At 41.2% G+C, this 20610-nt stretch overlaps 1 protein-coding gene across 7 annotated transcripts in view; it reads left to right on the forward strand.

Moving 5' to 3' along the window:
* Window positions 1-20610, forward strand: part of LMLN (leishmanolysin like peptidase) — a 138771-nt gene that overhangs the window by 83136 nt on the left and 35025 nt on the right. For 4 of the 7 annotated variants that reach the window (XR_007155536.1, XR_007155538.1, XM_047874421.1 and 1 more), the window contains exon 17: window positions 9760-9879. Coding sequence is in view for 2 of the 7 variants with exons in the window: in XM_047874421.1 (XP_047730377.1) it covers window positions 9760-9879 (120 nt within the window). In the remaining 5 variants the exon portion in view is untranslated. Of the gene's footprint in view, window positions 1-5325; window positions 5400-9759; window positions 9880-20610 lie in introns of those variants that run through there. The other 3 variants (XR_007155540.1, XR_007155537.1, XR_007155539.1) reach the window with 3 other exon arrangements.

Consider the following 20610-nt stretch of genomic DNA (forward strand, 5'->3'; position numbering starts at 1 on the left):
TTTTCTGCCTTTGTCACACATACTTTAAAGGTCAGAAAAAAGCATAGAGTATATTTTTAAAGAAAATTATAAAACTCTAAACTTATATGTCTGTTGTCATTATGAATCATCTGCATAGGTGTATAAAGAATTTCACCAAAAATACGATGATGAATAGATTTGAGAATTCACAGTGGTAGGTTCGATTATATTTTGACTGTTGTGCAGTAATGCCATTTAGGTAGTATTCTTTCCAAGCATGGTGCTTTTTATACTTGAAATATATTTTTGCTTTATTTTTTATTGATATAATTATATTTGCACTAATAACTTTCTGGAGAAAATATTATAGATGACATTTTTTCTATATATATTTATTAAGCTTGGAATCTGATCCCCTAGTGATTTCTCTGCACAAATAAGGAACTTGCTAAAGTGTGAGGCTAAAAAATCTTGAGTTTCTGAGGGTAACTAACTGCTCTGGTGTCTTCCTTCCTCTTCAATAAGTCTCGAGGGTAGTTGCTAATCACTGATTCTTCATAGTGTACTCCATGAAGATTTAGAAGGCCACTGAACCTGTAAGAAGTGTTGAGAGGCTCATTTGAGTCACTTAGAATATGTCAGTATTCTAAAAACAGACTTAGAATCTGAGATTTCAGTGCAGAATTAGTGGGCTAGACTTCTACTTTGAACTGTAGAATTTGAAATGGTTTAAATGTTAGTATCCTTTGGCAGGATGCCCTTTATGTTAACAGAAGCAGTTCACTGAGGAGGAGACTAGCAGACTGCAACTATTGTGGAAGCCAGCTGGGGCATGGAAGGAGAATGAAGAGTAGCTGATTTGGGGATAGTAGACTGGAGTCCTTTCTGACTCAAAACGTGTGGAGTGCATATAAAAACTGACTAGACTACCTCAGTTTTCAGTTCAGATTTAGGTTCATTTTGATAGTATTAAGATCCTAAATGTCAAAAATATCAAGTGAATTTGTCTCTCAGGTTTTTAAGAACAGAATTTACGGGAAGGCAGCAAAAGCCATGTCAGCAGACTTGAGCTGACAGCTTTAAAGAAACTGGCAAGCAGTTAGGGTTGTCTTAATATAGACCCCTCTAATATTCTCCTGAAGAGCATCCTTTTTCCTTACTTATTTCTTAAGAATATTTATGTTTGTTAAAACCAAATAGGCATTCTTCAAATGTTATGAAATATTATGCTTGAAATTAGTTTCAGCCTAGTATGTTGGCTTAAGAGTTTATCAATATTTGAAGATGAGAAACAAATTAATGAAGTTTAAATGGCTTAGGAAGATACATAAGTATGTCTGAGTATTCCATAAAATTTTATCAATATTCTCCTCAATATTAGAAGACTTACTGATTGAGACCAACTGTAAAATGACTAGCTGCTTTCTCAGAATCTTTCTAGCTCTAATATTCTATGACTAACACTCATCCAGACTCGGTAGGTCACTGCTGGCTCTGATCTGCCTCCTGGAGTATGCCAGTTTGCACATCATGTTCATCACAGTGTCTCGTGCTCAAGGCCTTAGCGCTGTCCATGTCCTTGGACACCGAATGGAGAGAGAAGGGCCATCTCTGAGGGCACTTGAGCAGTCCTGGTGGAGGAGGTGGACTTCAGTCACAGACCCGCAAACCCAGTGCATAGTGAGCACTTAGTCATCCATGCCATGTCCTTGCAGCCCAGGAAGATGAATATAGTTTAATAAAGTCTCTGCTACTCATTCTGAAGAAAGAATTTACCTGAAAATATGACTCCTTTTTTTTTTTTTATGTTCAGTCAAGATTGGGGAAGAAGTGGTAAATTATTTTATGTTTACATTTTGATAAATGAAATAGAAGATTTAAGAACTAATCTTTATTTGTGTTATTGAACTTTAAGTGTAATGTATTCCTTAGTAAAAAAAAAAAACTTTAATAAAAATGGAAACTAATCTGCATCTTGTCTTATCAAGTTTTTAAAACCTGGATGAAGAACACAAACAAGGCATGCACTCTATTTGGGGAAGATGAGATGTTTATTATGAAATAATTCAGTTTCTACTTTAACTAGAGTAGAATTTTCCTACTTAAAGAATGGGGAAAGGGCTTATGTAAAGCTATAGGGAGGAGCTCTCCTCAGATAGTTATGAAGGAAAGAGAGCAGTCTAAAACAATTCAGGGCAGGCTCTTCTGGCTACAGATTATTCTAGTCCCTTTTGTTTTATGCTGTGGGCCAGAAGTCTCATTGCATGACCACCCTGGCACATTCAAGTACCACACTCTGTGCAGTATCACCAAGTAGATTATAGCTGTAGTCATGGAGTGGGATTCTTCATAACTTGAATGTAGTTCAAGAGAGGATATCCCAGACATGCCTTCACCTTGTGCACTTGGAGCCATTCTGTTCTGGGGTGTGGAACCAAGCACTTTGTGAAATTGATCAAACGTAGCTTTTGTGACTTAATTGCTGAGCTGTTTGTGGCGAATTTTAATAACAATATTTAGATTTTTAAAGTTATAAATATTGTATATACATAGCTAAAACTATATATGAGAAGGGGCACCCTGGTGGCTCAGTCAGTTAAGCATCCGACTTCAGCTCAGGTCATGATCTCATGGTTCGTGAGTTTGAGCCCCATTTCAGGCTCTGTGCTGACAGCTCGGAGCCTGGAGTCTGTTTCAGATTCTGTGTCTCCCTCTTTCTTTCTCCTCCCCCGCTCATGCTCTGTCTCTCTCTCCTCAAAAATAAATAAACGTTAAAAAAATTTTTTTTTAAAAGACTCAGTTTTTTTTTTTTTAATTACTGAACACAATTAGTAGAAATAATTCCTAGTTCTACCATTCTTAAAAATATTATAGAGAGAAGTAAAAGTGGTCCTGCTTCCTCTGGTCCTTCCATTTTTATCCCCCCCCCCCCATCCCCAGGGGTAATCTAGAGGTCCTCAGTTGGTACATATCTGTTAAAAAAACAAAATCCAACCGAGTAAATTTGAAGATCTAATTGGCTTTATTCAAAGATTCATGAATCAGGCAACATCCCCTCTAGCAAATAAAAAGGAGCTCCAAGAAGCTGTATAAAAGGGAAGGCTTCTGTAGGCAGAACAGGGTGGAAAAGGAAGTGTCTAGCACAGAGTTTCAGGCAAGGTCACTATGCTTTGGGGAAAGATGGGAATCTGTCAGGTAGATTACCTCACTAGTGCTGACCAGGTAATTCCAGATTGACTAGCTCAAGGTTACAGTCCTGGGAGAGGTTGAAACTGCAATTAGATTAGGTTGATTTAAGCCTGATTTGCTGACATGGGATTTAGTACAAAATACTCCATTTGGGGGTGCTTGTTTCTTTTCTAACACTTTTCAAACTTTACTATTATATATATACATAAATACAGGATTAAGTACACAATTATTAAAAATAAAAATGGTATTCCTCTACTCATATTGTTTAGTATCTTATATTTACTGCTTACAGGTTCAACATAATCATCTTTCCAGGTCTGTAAACTTAGATTTACCTCATAGTTTGTAATGATTCTATGGCACTTCATTATGAATATGGCATCATTTATTCCCCTACTGATGGGCATTTATGTTATTTCCAGTTCAACAGTTCAACTATATCTTTTTCTGGTTCTTTTAATTTTTAGATTTTATCCTTTAATATAGCAGGAATTAATTTTGACACTTAGCCTGAGGAAGTATTCTAACTTAGTTTTTTCCAAGTAGTTCAATTCTAGTGTCGTTTATTAAACCAATAGGAACAGATTTTTTTTTTAAGTTTATTTATTTGGAGAGAGAGCTTAAGGGAGGATGGGAGGGGGGAGAGAGAGAAAGAGACAGAGAGAGAGAGAGAGAGAGAATGAGCAAGGGAGGGGTAGAGAGAGAGGGAGAGAATCCCAACCAGGCTCTGCATTGTCCGCGCAGAGCCCAAAATGGTGTTGAAACCTACAAACTGTGAGATCATGACCTGAGCCAAAATCAAGAGTCAGATGCTTAACCAGCTGAGTCACACAGGTGCCCCAGAAACAGATTTTTGAAGGGTCATAGAAGACATTTCCCTAGAAAAGCAAGCAAGATGGCCCAATGCCAAAAAAGAGTTCAAATATAAAAACCCCAAATTCACTTCTTCCCAGAAATTATCCCCCTTCTTTCCCAGGTTCACATATGCTTTCTCATCATCAGAAAAGCAGTATGGTTTTAAGGTTGTCCTAATCCTAGAGCACCTGGGTGACTCAGTTAAGTGTCTGACTCCTGATTTCAGCTCAGGTCATGATCTCTTGGTGTGGGTTCAAGCCCCACATCAGGCTCTGTGCTGATAGTGTGGAGGTTGGGATTCTGTCTCCCTGTCTCTCTCTGACCCTCCCCCACTCACTACTTCTCTCTCTCTCTCAAAAATAAATAAATAAACATTAAAAAACAAAAAAACAAAAAAACTTGGCCTAATCCTATGGGGCTGTATGCTTCAGCTCTGCCTTGGCTCCCTGTGTTAGTAGTTAAACTGGATTAAAGGCCAACTCTGTGAATTATCCACTGCTGTGTACTGGGTGATTCTTTTTTTTTTTTTTTAATTTTTTAAATATTTATTTATTTTTGAGAGAGAGACAGAGCATGAACGGGGAAGGGAGGTGGGGGGGGAGATGCAGAATCTGAAGCAGGCTCCAGGCTCTATGCTGACAGCTCAGAGCCCGACATGGGGCTCGAACCCACAAACTGCGAGATCATGACCTGAGCCGAAGTTGGACACTCAACCCACTGAGCCACCCCTGTACTGGGTGATTCTTTATGCATGCTCTGAATGCCTAGCTGGCTTCCCCTGACAGCATATCTGGAAGACAGAGACAAAGAAAACATGAACAAGAAAGACAATTTGAATACACTATCCACCAATACAGAGAAGATTTTGTGTGTGAATCAGTATGTTTGTGAATTTTGGGGAGTCAACATAAGGTGTGTTAAAAAGAAAACCACAGGGCAAAAATGGTGCCTCTTGAGCTAGGCCAAGTCACTAAACCAGAGCTTAATATCTAACCTAATTGCAGTTCCAACCTCCCCCAGAAATGTTAAGTTTTAACTGGTCAGTCAAGAATTTTCCAAAAAGCACTACTAGGTAATCTGCTGTCTAGGCCTTCTCTATCTCCCAAAGGAAGATGAGGTAATCTGCATAATAAGACCTGCCTTTCTCCTTCAGAAGGCCAGTTTGCCTAATACAGTCCTTTCTTTTCTTCTGCTAATAATTTTCCTTCCTATGAACTCTCCTCTACTTGTTAGATGGGATGCTGCCAGATTCATGAATTGCTTAATAAAGCCAATTAGATCCTCAATTTTACTCATTTGAATTTTGTTTTTTAACAGGTGGTAGTAAGTAAGAGCAAAGGCTTTGGCAACAGAGAGATCTGGGTCCCAATACTACTGACTTTAAGACTTTGTTAAGTTATTTATGGCTAGGAGTCCTTCTCTATAAACTGTAGCTTGAAAAAATTTTATCTTTCTTTCAATGGAGTTAATAGCCACCATTCTAAAGTAGGGAAAATATTTGTTAAAGATTTATTAGGGTTCAGTTACAGGAAACAGAATCCATTTTTAAGCTGAGAGTGATTTCATACAGGATGAGTGTTTACAATACACTTGGAAAAGCTGGAGAAGGGGGCTTTGTGCTGGTCCTGAAAGAATGTCTCCAGAATGGGGTGCCTTGGTGGCTCAGTCAGTTGAGTGTCGGACTTCGGCTCAGGTCATGATCTCACAGTTCATGAGTTCGAGCCCTGCATCCAGCTCTGTGCTGACAGCTCAGAGCCTGGAGCCTGCTTCAGATTCTGCATCTCCCTCTCTCTCTCTCTGCCCTCTCCCACTTTCTCTCTCTCTCTCAAAAATAAATAAAAGCATTAAAAAAAAATTAAAAAAAAAAAAAAGAATGTCTTCCAGAACAACCCTGTAGAACTTGGCTCCATCAGAACTGCTGTCTCTTCCACAAAGAAGGGAAGGTGAATCAGGAAACTGATTTTCTGACTGCAGCTGCAGTGACTTTCTCCTGACTGTCATGCACAGTGCTAGTGACCAGGTCCTAGAGTGCTGCTGAAGAACACCCCGCATCTCCATTATAAACTTCTTGCAGAAAATAGCCAGGCATTGAAAGATGACCTCTGCCTTCCCAACCCTACAAGAGTGAATCTAGATGATGGAGCCTAATTCATATGCAAAACTTCAGGGTAAGGATGTCCATCACAAAAGGAACTCAGGTCAAAACTACAAAGAGAGGAGCCTGGGTGACTCAGTCAGTTAAGTGCCTGACTCTTGACTGTGGGTCAGGTCATGATCTCACAGTTTGTGAGTTAGAGCCCTACGTTGGGCTCTGTGCTGACAGTGCAGAGCCTGCTAGGGATTCTCTCTCCCTTTCTCTCTGCCCTTCCCCCGCTCAAGCTTTGTCTGTCTGTCTGTCTCTATTTCTCTCAAATAAATACATTAAAGAAACTAAAAAAAATTTAAAAAATAGAAAAGAACTTTCCATCCTGTAGCCTAATTCAAATTGTGGGAGTTTTGTGCATTCAGAAATTTGTATGCAAAAATTGTCTATATGCACATATGTAAATAAGGGCATAGTGATTGTTAAATACTTAGAAGAATTATTTTTTTAACGTTTATTTATTTTTGAGAAAGAGAGCATGAGTGTGGGGCAGGGCAGAGAGAGAGGGAGACACAGAATCTGAAGTAGGCTCCAGGCTCTGAGCTGTCAGCACAGAGCCTGATGTGGGGCTGGAACTCATGAACCACAAGATCATGACCTGAGCTGAAGTTGGACGCTTAACCAACTGAGCCACCCAGGCGCCCCTTAGAAGCATTATTAGAACCGGGGCAGGGAGCATGCCCTTACTGCCCCCCATCCACCCACACTTGGCAAATTAAATTCTATCTCAAGTCTCAGCCCAGGCATCACCTGTTGCAGAAAGCCTTTCCCTGGCCTTTAGACTTCCACACCTTAGTGTAGGATTCAGGCTTCTCCTTCTCTGCTCCCTGGTATGGTATGGTAATCATAAATCATATTAAAATGTGAATACAGGGGGAATGGAGAGTTATTATTTAATGGGTACAAAGTTTCAGTTTGAGATGGTAAAAGAGGTTCTCGAAATGGATGATGGTGATGGTTGCACAACAATGTGAATGTGCTTAATGCCACTGAACTTTATACTTAAAATAGTTGAATGGTAAATTTTATGTTATGTCTATTTTACATCAGTAAAAAATAAAAAGTAAAAGTAAACGTGAATACATACAGGTGAATTGCCCTCTAGTGGAGTAAATTACTCATTTCTCCACACAATCACCAAAAGTGAATGTTATCTAAAAAATTTTTTGGAACAATAGGGGATTTGCTGTATTGATTGGCATTTTTTGGTTGCTTATAAAGTTGACCTTTTTTTTCCCACATGTTGATTAGTCACCTGTATTTCTTCTTTTGACATGCACATTCAATTTTGGCCATTTTTCCACAAGAGGTATTTGCCTTTTTTCTTACTGATATGAAAGTAAGTGCATTATGTGTGTTAGGAATGGAAACCCTTAGCCTATCATTGACATTGGCTTTTAGAGATTCCCTTTTTTGGGAGCGACTCAGCCCTGGCCCCAATCACTCCAGTATCCCCTTGCTGTACCTTCTGTACCCCACAGAGCTCTATCCACCGTGCCACATTTTCTATCACAGTGATTTCAAAGTAGGGGGTTTGAACAGTTCTTTAAAGGTCTTCCCCTGCTTCTCATTTCTACACCCTAGAGAAGAATGTGGAAAATCAGAGTAAATTTGAGGTAAGATTAACAATTTGCACTTCTCCTTCTCCTCCCCTTTCCTCAACCTCACATATCCTGGCATTCCAGACCAGCCTTCCCTTATGCCTCCAAGTGGAAGTGTTCCTCCCTGGTTTTAGAAATGTAATCATAAAAGAGGCCTGGACTGTTAGTGTTGGGTAGGTGGGAGGATGTAGGGAGGAGACTTGGCTTCACATCCCATTATTGGCAAATACCCTCATCTGAAAGAGGAGGCTGATTTTCCAATCTCATGGGTTTGTGAAAGGAAAGAAGGACTGATTGGGATAATATATGTAAAACAGTATAGTGTCTGGCATATAATAGCTATTATTGTCAGTATTGTGTGATTCCGATGATGATGTTGATGTTGGTGATGGTCCTCACTATCTTGCCAGACCATTGTACATGAGACATGCAAAAGGAAAACAGCATGAGTAATAAAGCACAGAATAAAAAAATGACACACCTGCACCCATACACTCATATCCCCTCAACTTGGGGATTTTGTTCTCTATAGTGTACTTTTAAGTAGGATATAGGATGAGTACATGAAACATGATCAAACAGTCCCAGAACACACAGTTTAGATGACAAGATTATATTCATACAGTTTAGATGACAAGATTATATTCGTCTTTCCTGTGGCTCTTTATGCCTCATTGTTCTCCTTCATCACTCAGTCCCTCTGAGATAACTCTCTGAGGCAGTTAGCCCCTTCGCTTTCCAAACCTTTGTATATTTGTACTTCTCTTTCCTCTGTGCAGTTTTCTTTGTTTCGGTTTTGCTTTTCTCTTCGTGCATTCTGTTTCTTGTGCATCGTGCTCTCTCTTTTCCATGTCCTCCTTCACCCCTCCCCCCTCCATTGTCTTTCCTCTCTCATCCTCTCTTCCTGCAGGTCTCTGTGTGGGATCTTGTTACCTTGTGCTCTTCACTTCTGCATCCCTATGGTGATGTTGCCTCCATCAGTGCATTTGTTTTAATGCCCAGCTTCTCATAGATCACACTGGACACCAGGGTCATGACACCAGAGTTCTCAAAAATTCCCTGGTTAAAAAGGAGGCAGATGCCAGTGTCAGAGGAAGGACAGAGATAGTACATATATAGTCAAATTTAGAAGACAGCAAAGAATAGACTGAAGGAGGTGGAACAAACAACCCCTCCAAAGTCGCCAGTCTTCTGCCCACAGTGAAGACCAGGAATACACTCTGCCCATCAGCCCCTCCATTGTCCTTCCCTCCCTTTATCTACTTTTAGGTCTCATGGTCTCCCATTTCATTCTACTCCAGTGGGTCTTAAGGTGTGGTCCCTAGACCAGCAGCACTCATTAGAAGTGCGCATTCTTGGGTCCTACCTCAGACCAACTGAATCAGAAACTTCAGGGGTGGAACCCTGCAATCTGTGTTCTGACAAAGTCTTCTGAGTGATGCTGTGGCAAACTCAAGTTTGCAAACTTCTGCCCTAAACTGTCTTGTGCTTTTTACCAACATCCACCTGATAAAAGTCCTAACTCTGAATGAACTTAATTATCTAGGCCTTACCTGCACCTGGGCAGCTGAGCCCTGCTGGAGAAAAGCACACAGCTGGGTATTAAATGGTGTAATTGTAAACTCGGTCACTATCCTCAGTGGGATTCTGCCCAGCAATCCTCTTTCTCTAATCACTTACTCTTCTGCTCTTAGGGTTGCCAGAATTAGCAAACAAACAAACAAACAAACAAAAACAGAATGCCCAGTCAGATGTGAATTACAGATAAATATACACTAAAAAATTGTTTGTTGCTTATCTGAAATTAATTTGACTGAGCATCCTATATTTTTATTTGCTAAATCTGGCAACCCTAACTAGGAGATAAATATAGTCAGCAGGCAGGCAGTGGGGAAGAGAAGCCCAATCTAAGGTAGAAGAGAGCAAGCACAAGCTGGACCCTAAAAATGAAATAAAACCGTGACAGTCTTTGTTGCCTCCAACCTTGACGGTGTTATCATCCTGCAGAAGCTGGGACCCTTATCAGAGAGCTAAACACACACACCTGGCCCAGGAGCCGGAGATGCTGGAGGAGGACTCAGGAAGCTGGAGCAGTCGTAGGCCTGACTGCATCTTCACAGCAGCAAGGTGAGCCAGCCAATAGATGACAATGTGTGTAAGCTACAAAAATGGCTGTTACTTCACTTCTGCCCTCAGTCTCTAGGATCTCTGCCACAAGAATCTCTCATGGATCTTCTAACACACACAGAAGGGAATTTTGGGGAAAGTAGCTCAAGCTAAGCCAAGGTGACACATTATAATCTACCACACTCATTCTCCATTTTATTTTTTATTTTTTAATTAATCTTAATTTATTTATTTATTTATTTATTTATTTATTTATTTATTTATTTATTTATATTTTAGAGAGAGAGTGTGAGCAGGGGAGAGGGGTAGAAAGAGAGAGATCTCAAGCAAGCTCTACATTCAGCATGGAGCCCAACACAGAGGTTACTGCTACAACCCTGGAATCATGACCTGAGCCAAAATCGAGTCAGATACTCAACTGACTAAGCCACCCAGGCACCCCTCATTCTCCATTTTAATTTTTCTTTCTTTTTTGTTTTTTAATGTTTATTTATTTTTGAGACAGAGACAGAGCATGACCGGTGGGGGGGCAGAGAGAGAGAGAGGGGGACACAGAATCAGAAGCTGGCTCCGGGCTCCAAGCTGTCAGCACGGAGCCTGACTCGGGGCTTGAACTCACAAACCGCGAGATCATGACTTGAGCTGAAGTCAGACGCTTAACTGACTGAGCCACCCAGGCTACCTTCCATTTTAATTTTTCTTAAGTTTATTTATTTATTTATTTAGAGAGAGAGAGCATGTGGGAGGGGCAGAGAGGAGGTGCAGAGAGAATCCCAAGCAGGCTCCAGACTGTCAGCGCAGAGCCCAACGCAGGGCTCACCCTACAAACCATCAGATCATGACCCGAGCAGAAATCAAGAGTTGGATGCTTAACTGACTGAGCCACCCCGACACCCCTCGTTCTCCATTTTATAAAGGGGCTTAGGATGCCTGGGGGGCTCAGTCAGTTAAGCTACCAACTTCGGCTTAGGTCATGATCTCACGGTTTGTGAGTTTAAGCCCTGAGTCAGGCTCTGTGCTGACAGGTCTGAGCCTGGAGCCTGTTTTGAATTCTGTGTCTCCCTCTCTCTGCCCCTGCCCCCTCTCAAAACTGAATAAATGTTAAAAAATTGTTTAAAAAAGTAAACATTAAGAAAAATTAAAATAAAAAGGGGCTCAATGTTGAGTGCCAAGGACAAATGAATAATTTACATAGAAATAACTATCTTTTGTTGAATGCTTATGATGTAAGCATTTCTCATATATACTCTTTATATATATTTTACTTACAGAGATATATGAAAATATCCATTACAAGCTAGATCTCATTTAGTCCTTGTAACAATGCTACAAAGTTGGTATTATTCATAGCCTTTTATAGACAAAGAAACTAGAGGTAGAAAAGTAGAGAAATTTTCCCATGAATGCACAATACACAAAGGGCAAAGCTATGATTTGAAGCCAGGTCTCTTTACAGCCTGTATTCCTAACCATTAAGCTCTGTGCTACCCAGCCTCCCAGAAAACTGTAGACTTTATTATTTCATAAGCACTAAATCTGTACTTAGTCCACAGACCACCTAGGAAACCTTCATGCACTTGTGCTCGTCAGCAATTCATACTTGACTCCTTTGGTTTGGGAACAAGTTCTTGAGGCTGTCATCACACTCCCTGACAACTCACCCAAGTTGGAGTCCCAGCTCTTTCACTTAGTGGTTGAGTGGCCCTGGGAAAGTTACTTAGGTTTTATCAGCCTCACTCTCCCTCATGATGGCTGATTCCTGACAAAATTGTGCAGACTAGATGGCATTAACCCTGGGAAAATGTCTGGCACAGCCTCATTATCCTTGTCATCCACAAATGGGAGTTTTCCCCTTCTTCATTGGATTAGCTCCTACTGAGCTAATCTAGGCTGAAGACTCTTTATACCTCCAGTCCTAATCTCTTCTCCCTTCAGGACTATTTTTCCTGTTTCCACCAGGAAACATAGCCACCCCCAAATTATCTTACATCTGAACCACTATGTGCAGTTTTTCAATAACATCTTTCCAGTCCTCAAGCTCACTTCCTTAAAATCACTTCCATTTCTTGTCTCCTCCTGCCTTGTTCAGACTTTATGTATGCAGCATTAACTACCCTGAGGAAATAATCTTTCAATTCTTGGTGCCATATTTTAAAAAGTATTTTGGCAAACTTGAATAAGTCAGAGCAGGATGATCAGGATGATGGAGGCCTGGAAAGTGGCATTGTAGAATGAACACACACATATATGTAAAGGAAATGGGGATTTTTTTCTCCTTCAGAAAGGGTTGTCATTGGGAAAAGAAGGTCCTTTCTCTGTGGGCTTCAAAGTGCAGACTCAATCCAAAATGCATTTCTGCTGAACATAAGGAAATTTTGAGGATTAGAGTTTGTGCCATGGGGTGGGTGCAGTCATTTGGAGTTCTCTGTCCCTGTCTCATCTACTTGCTCTTTCCATTCTCATTCCTGCCAGGAGGAGGAGGATTTCGACAAAAAGAAATTCTCAATTGCTCTAAGAATCTTAGGGAAACAGCTTGCTAAGCCTCAAATGTGTACATACCAGCACCTCTGTTGAATGACCCTAGGCCCACTGGAATCATGTGCTATCCACTTTGAATGTATTTGAAACCTGGTTTCCCAGCACCTGTAACATGAAATCTGAAGGCTGCTGATGGCAAAGAAGAGTTTATTAATTCCCCTATGGGCCAACCAGAGACCTGAACTCATAATATTGCCTTAAATAATAATATACTTCTTTAGTGTACCTAGCACTTTCATTTTCAGCCTAGAGGGCCCCAGTTTCAGACTGTTTGGGTCATTCCTTTTCTTCTAACCAGGGTAAGCGATATTAGCAAGACAGAGGTTTATCTTTTAAATGGCCCTTCTGCTGTTAAGAATCAGGACCATGGGGCAGCTGGGTGGCTCAGTCAGTTAAGCATCCAACCCTTGGTTTCGGCTCAGGTCATGATCTCATACTTTGTGTTTTCTGGGTTCGAGCCCCGTGTTGGTCTCTGCACTAGCAGCATGGAGCCTGCTTGGGATTTTCTCTCTCCTTCTTTCTCTGCCTCTTCCCCATTCACTCTCTCTCAAAATAAATAAATAAACATTGAAAAAAAAAAAAGATGGGGCACCAGGGTGGCTCAGTTGGTTAAGCATCTGACTTTGGCTCAGGTCATGATCTTGTAGTTTGTGAGTTTGAGCCCCACATCAGGCTCTGTGCTAACAACTCAGAGCCTGGAGCCTGCTTTGGATTCTGTGTCTCCCTCTCTCTCTGCTCCTCCCCGACTTGTGCTCTGTCTCTCAAAAATAAATAATAAAATATTTTAAAAAACATTAAAAAAATAAATAATATGAGGACCAGGACAAGGGGACTTGGCAGTCTCAGACATGAGGGGCAGATGGGCCCTTGCTGGCCTGAATACAGATGATATGATGGGATGAAGCTGGGTGGGCTCCTGAGGTTGGGCATGGGCAGAAGTGTAGAAAAATGACAGAGTACAAGAAAGAGGTTCCTAGTCACCCAAAAGGATACTGCATAGGAACAGAAAGAAATATTTTGCTCTGTCCTTTGTGCATAAGTGGAGGAATGTGGGAATAGAAGTTCAGTGGGCAGTTGGACTCTAGAAATATTCATACCTAAAAGAAAGTAGAATTGCTTGATGGCCAACCTACAGGTGTTGATGGAGCACCTACCTAGGTTCTGATCTAGATTCTACCACTCACCATCTGCTGCCTCAGGCAGGCTGCCTAACCTCTGCTGCCTCATCTCTAAACAGGGGTCATAATGTCCCCAAGACTCTGGAGGGGATCAAAAGACTTACATTTAAAGCAGTTAGAACAGCCTAATGTGAAGGAGGTCCTCAAGAATGTTAGTAATCATTTTCTTTAGATGAGAAGTTGACTTTAGGTAGCTTCCAAAGTCCTTCACCCTGTGAGATGTTTTGTTAATCTTGTGGTTTTTCCCCGTCTCTGAGTCTGCCTTTTCCTGTCCATTCTGATAGCTATTCCCCAGGCCAGGATTATAACCTTGGGCTGGTTGGGGTGAAACAAAAGGGGAGCTTCCCATTGTCCCCATGGATCTCTTCTTAAACACCAGCCCTTCTTCACATCTGCTCTCAGCTCCTTTGACTCTCTTACTATATGGTGAAGAAGATATCAAGGAACCAGAACAAGACTAGGCAGGTAAACTCCCACCCTAGCTTCTTGACTCTAGTCGGTGTTCAGGGCATGACTCACCAGCTAGGCTGCAGCATCTGTCCTGGGTTTTGCCCTTACTTCAATCCCAAACAACGGTCATAAAAGCAAGGTTCTCCTAAGTTCTCCAGGCTCCACTTCATCCTGACCTCCCCTGACTGCTCCATTTTCTGACAGTTTCCTTTTGTTACATTCAGTTTCCTTCTCTCAACTAGGCATGCAGTCTACACAACAAATCCTGACTGGTACAGTAGAGAGTGGGTGCCTCAGTGAGCCTCACAGGGCAAGTTTGAACCCATCTGTACCCAACTGGAAAGGTTGTGTCTCCCCTGCATGCCTGTCTCGGCCTCCTGCCATCCAAACTGCACAAGTCAGCAGTACTTCTTTCTCTAAACAACAATTTGAATATGTTTTATCTCATCAGCTTCAATTCCCTCTGGCTTGAAATGGCATCTCTTATTACGCTGAAACTGTTTATATGTACATTTTGTCCCTCAACCTTTGCCTTTATCATGTGTCCATTCAGGCTGCTTTGACAAAAGTGCCACAAGTTGGGTGGCTTACAAACAACATAGATTTATTTCTCATGGTTCTGGAGACTGGATGTCTGAGCTCAGGGTGCTGGCCTGGTAGGGTGAGGACCCTCTTCCAGGTCACAGACTTCTATTCGTATCCCCAGATGGCAGAAGGGATGAGGGATCTCTCTGAGATATCTCTTATAAGGGGAGCATTATCTTATAAGAGCACAAATCCCAAAAATGAGTGCTCCACCCCCATGACCTAAGCACCTCCTAAAGGATACCTCCTAATACCATTACATCGGGCATTAGGATTTTCTAAATTTTTTTTTAATGTTTATTTATTCTTTGAGAGAGAGAGAGAGAGAGAGAGAGACAGAGTGTGAGTGGGGGAGGGGCAAAGAGGGAGACACAGAACCTGAAGCAGGCTCCAGGCTCTGAGCTATCAGCACAGAGCCTGACGCAGGGCTTGAACTCATGGACTGCGAGATCATGACCTGAGCTGAAGTCGGTTGCTTAACTAACTGAGCCACCTAGGCGCCCCTGGCATTAGGATTTTCAACATATTAATTTGGGGGTAACACAAACATTCAAACCGTAGCATCTTCTGTGTTTTTCTCAGTTATTGCCCTGCTCAGGCTCCTGAGCATAGCCAGGTGGATTGGCTTCTTGTCACCACTTGTGTTGTGTGGGTCTCCACTTTTCAGTCCTCATGAATGTCATTTCCCTGGCCTAAACTAACCTTCCTTCTACCAGGTCACCCCCACCAAATTCAGTACAAAAGATGGTTTAGCCTTGGTACTTCAGACTTGACTTACCTTGGCGTTGCAATTCACGGTTAAAAATATGCAAAAATCTCACAAATATGAGGTTTACTATAAGTGACTTTGTATTTAATGGTAGCCTATGGATTACTAATCAGTGTGGCATCACATACATGCTCCAACATGGATGAAACTTGAAGATGTTATGTTAAGTGAAATAAGCCAGTCACAAAAGGACAATATCATATGATTTCACTTACATGAGGTGCCTGGAATAGTAAAATACCCAGAGACAGAAACTAGAACAGTGCTTGCCGGGATCTGGAGGGAGAGGGGAATGGAGAGTTACTGTTTAATGGGTACAGAGTTTTTGTATGGGATGATGAAAAAGTCCTGGAGATGGGTAGTGGTGATGGTTTCACAACAATGTGAATGTATTTAATACCATTGAACTGTACGTTCAAAATGTTATGTATATTTTACCACAATAAAACAATTTTTGAGTAATATGTGGTAATTATAAAACTATCAGAAAATATGAACAAGTGAAAAAGGAGAAAATAAAAATACACTTGCAAGATTATTTTTACTGAATATATTATAAACCTCTTTGTAAGTTGCTGGATAATGTGCTATCAAACTTAAGGTTTACATGGTTTGTTTGTTTTTTTTAAAGTTTATTTATTTGTTTTGAGAGAAAGAGCAGGGGAGGGGGAGAGAGAAGGAGAGAGACAGAATCCCAAGCAGACACTGTGCTGTCAGCACAGAGCCCAACGTGGGGCTCAAACCAATGAACTGTGAGATCATGACCTGAGCTGAGATCAAGAATTGGATGCCTAACTGACTGAGCCACACAGGTGCCCCTGTAATTTTATTTTATGGAGATGCATTAATTAATGTAATTAATATCCTATTAATGAATATTGAAGCTATTTTTTTTTACCTATTAAAAAGATTACTACAAGAAACATACTTATAGCTAAATATTTATGACATTGCAAGGTAAGTGTGGTTATAAAACAGCAAAATAATTTAACTTTGTGATGATGGAATTGTTCTGTATCTTGACTGGTGATGGACACACAAACCTATACAATATGATAAAACTGTTTATCTCTAAATACACACATATGCATATACACATGCATAAATAAGTACAAGTAAAATGGGATATCTGAACAAGATCTATGGATTATGTTGATGTCAGTATCCTGGGTGATATTGTACTATAGTTTGTGAGATGTTAACATTGGAGGAAATTGGGTAGATGGTATATGAGCTCTATTATTTCTTTTTTCCTTTTTTTTATTTTTGAGAGAGAGAGGGAGAGGATGAGTTGGGGAGGGGCAGAGAGAGGGAGACAGAGAATCCTAAGCAGACTTCAGGCTCTGAGCTGTCAGCTCAGCAGGGCTGGAACTCACAGACCACGAGATCATGACCTGAGCAGAAGTTGGATGCTTAACCAACTGAACCACCCAGGTGCCCCAGAGATCTGTTGTTTCTTACTGCCTGTTAGTTAGTTAATACAAATTTTCAAATGAGGAATTACTGAATTAAAAGCATTATTGTAAAGAATTTTGGTATGGAGTGCCTGGGTGGCTCAGTCGGTTGTGTCACTGAATCTTGGTTTTGGCTCAGGTCATGATCTCACAGCTCATGTGTTCGAGCCCTGCATCGGGCTCTGTGCTGGCAGCTCAGAGCCTGCTTGGGATTCTCTTTCTCTCCTTCTCTCTCTGCCCCTCCCCCCCAAATAAATAAACATTAAAAAGATAATATAGCTTTTGTTACACATTGCTGTTTATGCTCATACCAATAGTGTATGAACTCCACCTCATAACATTGAATATTATTATTGTAAACACCTTTAGTTCAATCAATGTATTATTTCTCATCAATATTTAATTCCTTCAAGGTTTTAACATAGCAACACATGGTCATTTCTCTATATGTAAGTAATCCCTTCTTTTTCATTAGCTGAACAACTTCCCTTTAGGGGAGGGACCCAGAATCCACTTCTTTCTGTACTTTTCATAAAGATCACCAGGGACTCTGGGGAACCATACTTAGAGGAGCACATAAGGTACTAAATCCTTCATCTTATAGGTAGTGACCTTGGATTTCTATGATTTGTGCAAAGTACATTTTAAGTAGTATCACCTGAGAATTTGCTAGAAATGCAAATTCTTTGACTCCACCATAAACCTACTGAATCAGTTTCTGGGCATGGAGCCCAGCAATCTGCTTTAATAAGCTCTCCAAGTAATTGGATTGCACACTGGAATTTGAAAAGTGCTATTTGTAGAAGAGATTGATGAACATCATTGTTTATCTTTTCTCCCCACACCCTTCCCACACCCTCAATGACCTGTCACTTCCATGAAGACCAGGACTCTCTATCCATTAAAGTTCACTCTTACATCCCTAGTACCTAAACCAAGGTGCTTAATAAATAATTACACAAGAAATAATTTAGGGGGCACTTGAGTGACTCAGTTTGTTGACTCTTGATTTCAGCTCTGGTCATGATCCCATAGTCATGGGATCAAGCCCAAGTCAGGCTTTGACCTGAGCATGGAGCCTGCTTAAGATTCTCTCTCTCTCTTTCTCTGTCTCTCTCTGTCTCTCTCCCTTTCTCCTTCTGCTCCTTTCCCCCACTCACACATTCTCTCTTTCTAAAAAAAAAAAAAATAATTTAGTAATTAACCAAACTCTGCCCCCCAGAGTCTGTGTCTTCACTCTGGACTGTGCAGCCAGACTCTTGGGCAGGGTCTCGGGCAACTATTTACATTACAAGGGTGAGGCCTGTGGGTGTGCAAGACCCCAGTCAAAGCTAATTTCTTGGTTCAGCTTTGCAAATGCAAGGAGGGTGACCAGAAAAATCTGGGGGTGTTGGTTGCTCCATAGACTTATAAAGTGTTGCCCATATTAGGCCTCAAACCGCAAGCTCATCAGTTAAAATGGAGCTTGTGTCATTCTTGGCAAGACAATGCCATTCAAAAGTGTGAGCAATAAGCAGTAAAAAAAATAATAATAATAATAAAAAGCTAGATGATATAGGCTGGCCGGGTTCAAGGACCCAGAGAAGGTACCACAGGACCAGCCAAGAGGGTCCTTGGCTTTGCACAGGATAGAAATCAAAGGTGAGGCAAGAGGAAGTGAGAATAGAGTTTATTGAAGACATGGAGAGAGTGAAGATACAGAGTGTCCTGGAGACTCTCTGGAAAGGTGAGTGAGTTTCATCCTTGCTTGGGGTCTGGAGTTTTTATTTAGGATTGTGGTCTGGTGCACATATCTTCTCAGTCATCCAGGAACAAAGAGGAGTGTTTAAATGTTCTTCATAGGTCACTTATGCCCTGGAGTCAGGTCTTGATGAGTCAGTGGTCTTGGAAAACAGGTTCATGATGACCCCACCTGGTCACTCCTTAGATGTTATCTATTGTGCTGGAAGACTCCAAAGAGATCATTAACTCCTTGACCTTTACAAGGAGGACATACATTACCTGTTCTGTGAGGCATATGTAAGGGGGTAGGGTGCAGATTCTAGCAAGAACAGAAGCAGGGAAAGGAGTGAAGAAAGCAGTTTTTTCATGGGGTTCCTTTAGTTTCTCTGTCTCACTAGACAATTCAAACCTGTGCATAATCTCAGACCCACAGCAGCCCTCCTCCATCATGTGACTTCTCCCAAGGTAGCTCAAAATAAGTGTATGATGAGTCTCGTCTGGTTTTCCCAGATTATCTCTGGAGGAGATGACAGGAACAGGACAGGAAGTGACAAAGAAGTTGTGAAAATTTTCATGGGGCTAATCCATCCCCACAAGAATGTAAGCCTATGGAGCAGAGATTTCTGTCTGTAAATTTAGTTCACTGATGTGTCCCAGGACAGAGAACATTTCCTGCCACAATTAGTAGGTGCCTAATAAATATTTCTTAAATGTTTGAAGAAAAATGAGCAGGACATCCTTGTTTTATGACACCTGTTCTCAAAGGCCAAGACCTTCTAGAATTGATCTGTTCCTTTAGTCTGGTCTTGTGGCATCAAAAACACTCCACGTGAACCCAAGATCATATTGTTGACGAAGACACGTGCCAAAGGCCTTAACCCTCAGGGCATCTCCTTAATCTTCTAGACTTGGAGGCTGGATTTTGAGGCCTGCAGCAGTAGCTCAGAACTTGACAAACTGGCTGGGATTGGGGGCAAAGTACCAGCAGCAGGACATGAAGAGTTTCACTCAGGCTGTCTGAGAACATCTTTATCTCATTGAGAGTCATTGCTTTTGTTTTATCATTGGAATTTTCCTCCTCTGCACCCTCTAAGAAACTCAGAAGACAGGCACTTACCCAATACGCAACAATAGTCATAGAAGGGTCAGCCTTGACTTACAATATGCAAAGCAGCACTCTCTCCCTTGTCCCCAGAACACACTCCATTCAAGTAAGATGGAATCACAATTATCACTCAGTATAGCAAAACGAGAAAATCTTGGGGCACTTGGGTGGCTCAGTCAGTTAAGTGTCCAACTCTTGATTTCAGCTCGAGTGATTTTAGTCATGAGAATAGAGCCCCGTTGTCTAGAATCCCTGCTTGGGATTCTCTCTCTCTCTCTCTCTCTCTCTCTCTCACTCTCTCTCTGCCCCTACCCTGCTATCTCTCTCTCTCTCTCTCTCTCTCTCTCTCTCTCTCTCTCAAAATACATTAAAAAAATTAAAGAAAAAAAAACAAGAGAAAATCTTGACTGTACCTAGGTAAAGGAGGTGCTGTAAGGGTTAAATTGTACTGTAGGGCTAACGCTTAGCTTGAAAGATAACAACTTTGTTCTGACACTGAAGGTCAAAAGATAACAACCTTGCTTTTACTCTTGTAAATCATACTTCATACTCTTGTGACTCAGGCTTTACCAATGAAGGAAACAAAAGCTCAAAAAAGAGCATCAGAGACAAGGTCAAGGAGATCCACTGGTTGCAACTTAGCGGCAGAAAGTCTAAAATAATCACCTCATTCGATAACTGTTTCTGACTCATCTGGGAACTGTTTCTCTGTTCTGTTCCCAGATAACGATAAAACGATGTGATCGGCTTTAAAAACTCTGTATCCCGGCTGTTCGGGGCCACACTCTTATCAAGAGTGTTGGTCCCGATCGGTCGGCCTTGCCTCTCATTGTAATAAACTTTGTTGCAACTGTCACTGGTGCCCATAGCATTCTGTTTCAGGAGTCGCGTGGATGCAACAATGCCAAAGTCTCCAAGCTTTATATGAGT

This window comes from Prionailurus viverrinus, chromosome C2 (assembly GCF_022837055.1).
Source record: "Prionailurus viverrinus isolate Anna chromosome C2, UM_Priviv_1.0, whole genome shotgun sequence".
Lineage (NCBI taxonomy): Eukaryota > Metazoa > Chordata > Mammalia > Carnivora > Felidae > Prionailurus > Prionailurus viverrinus.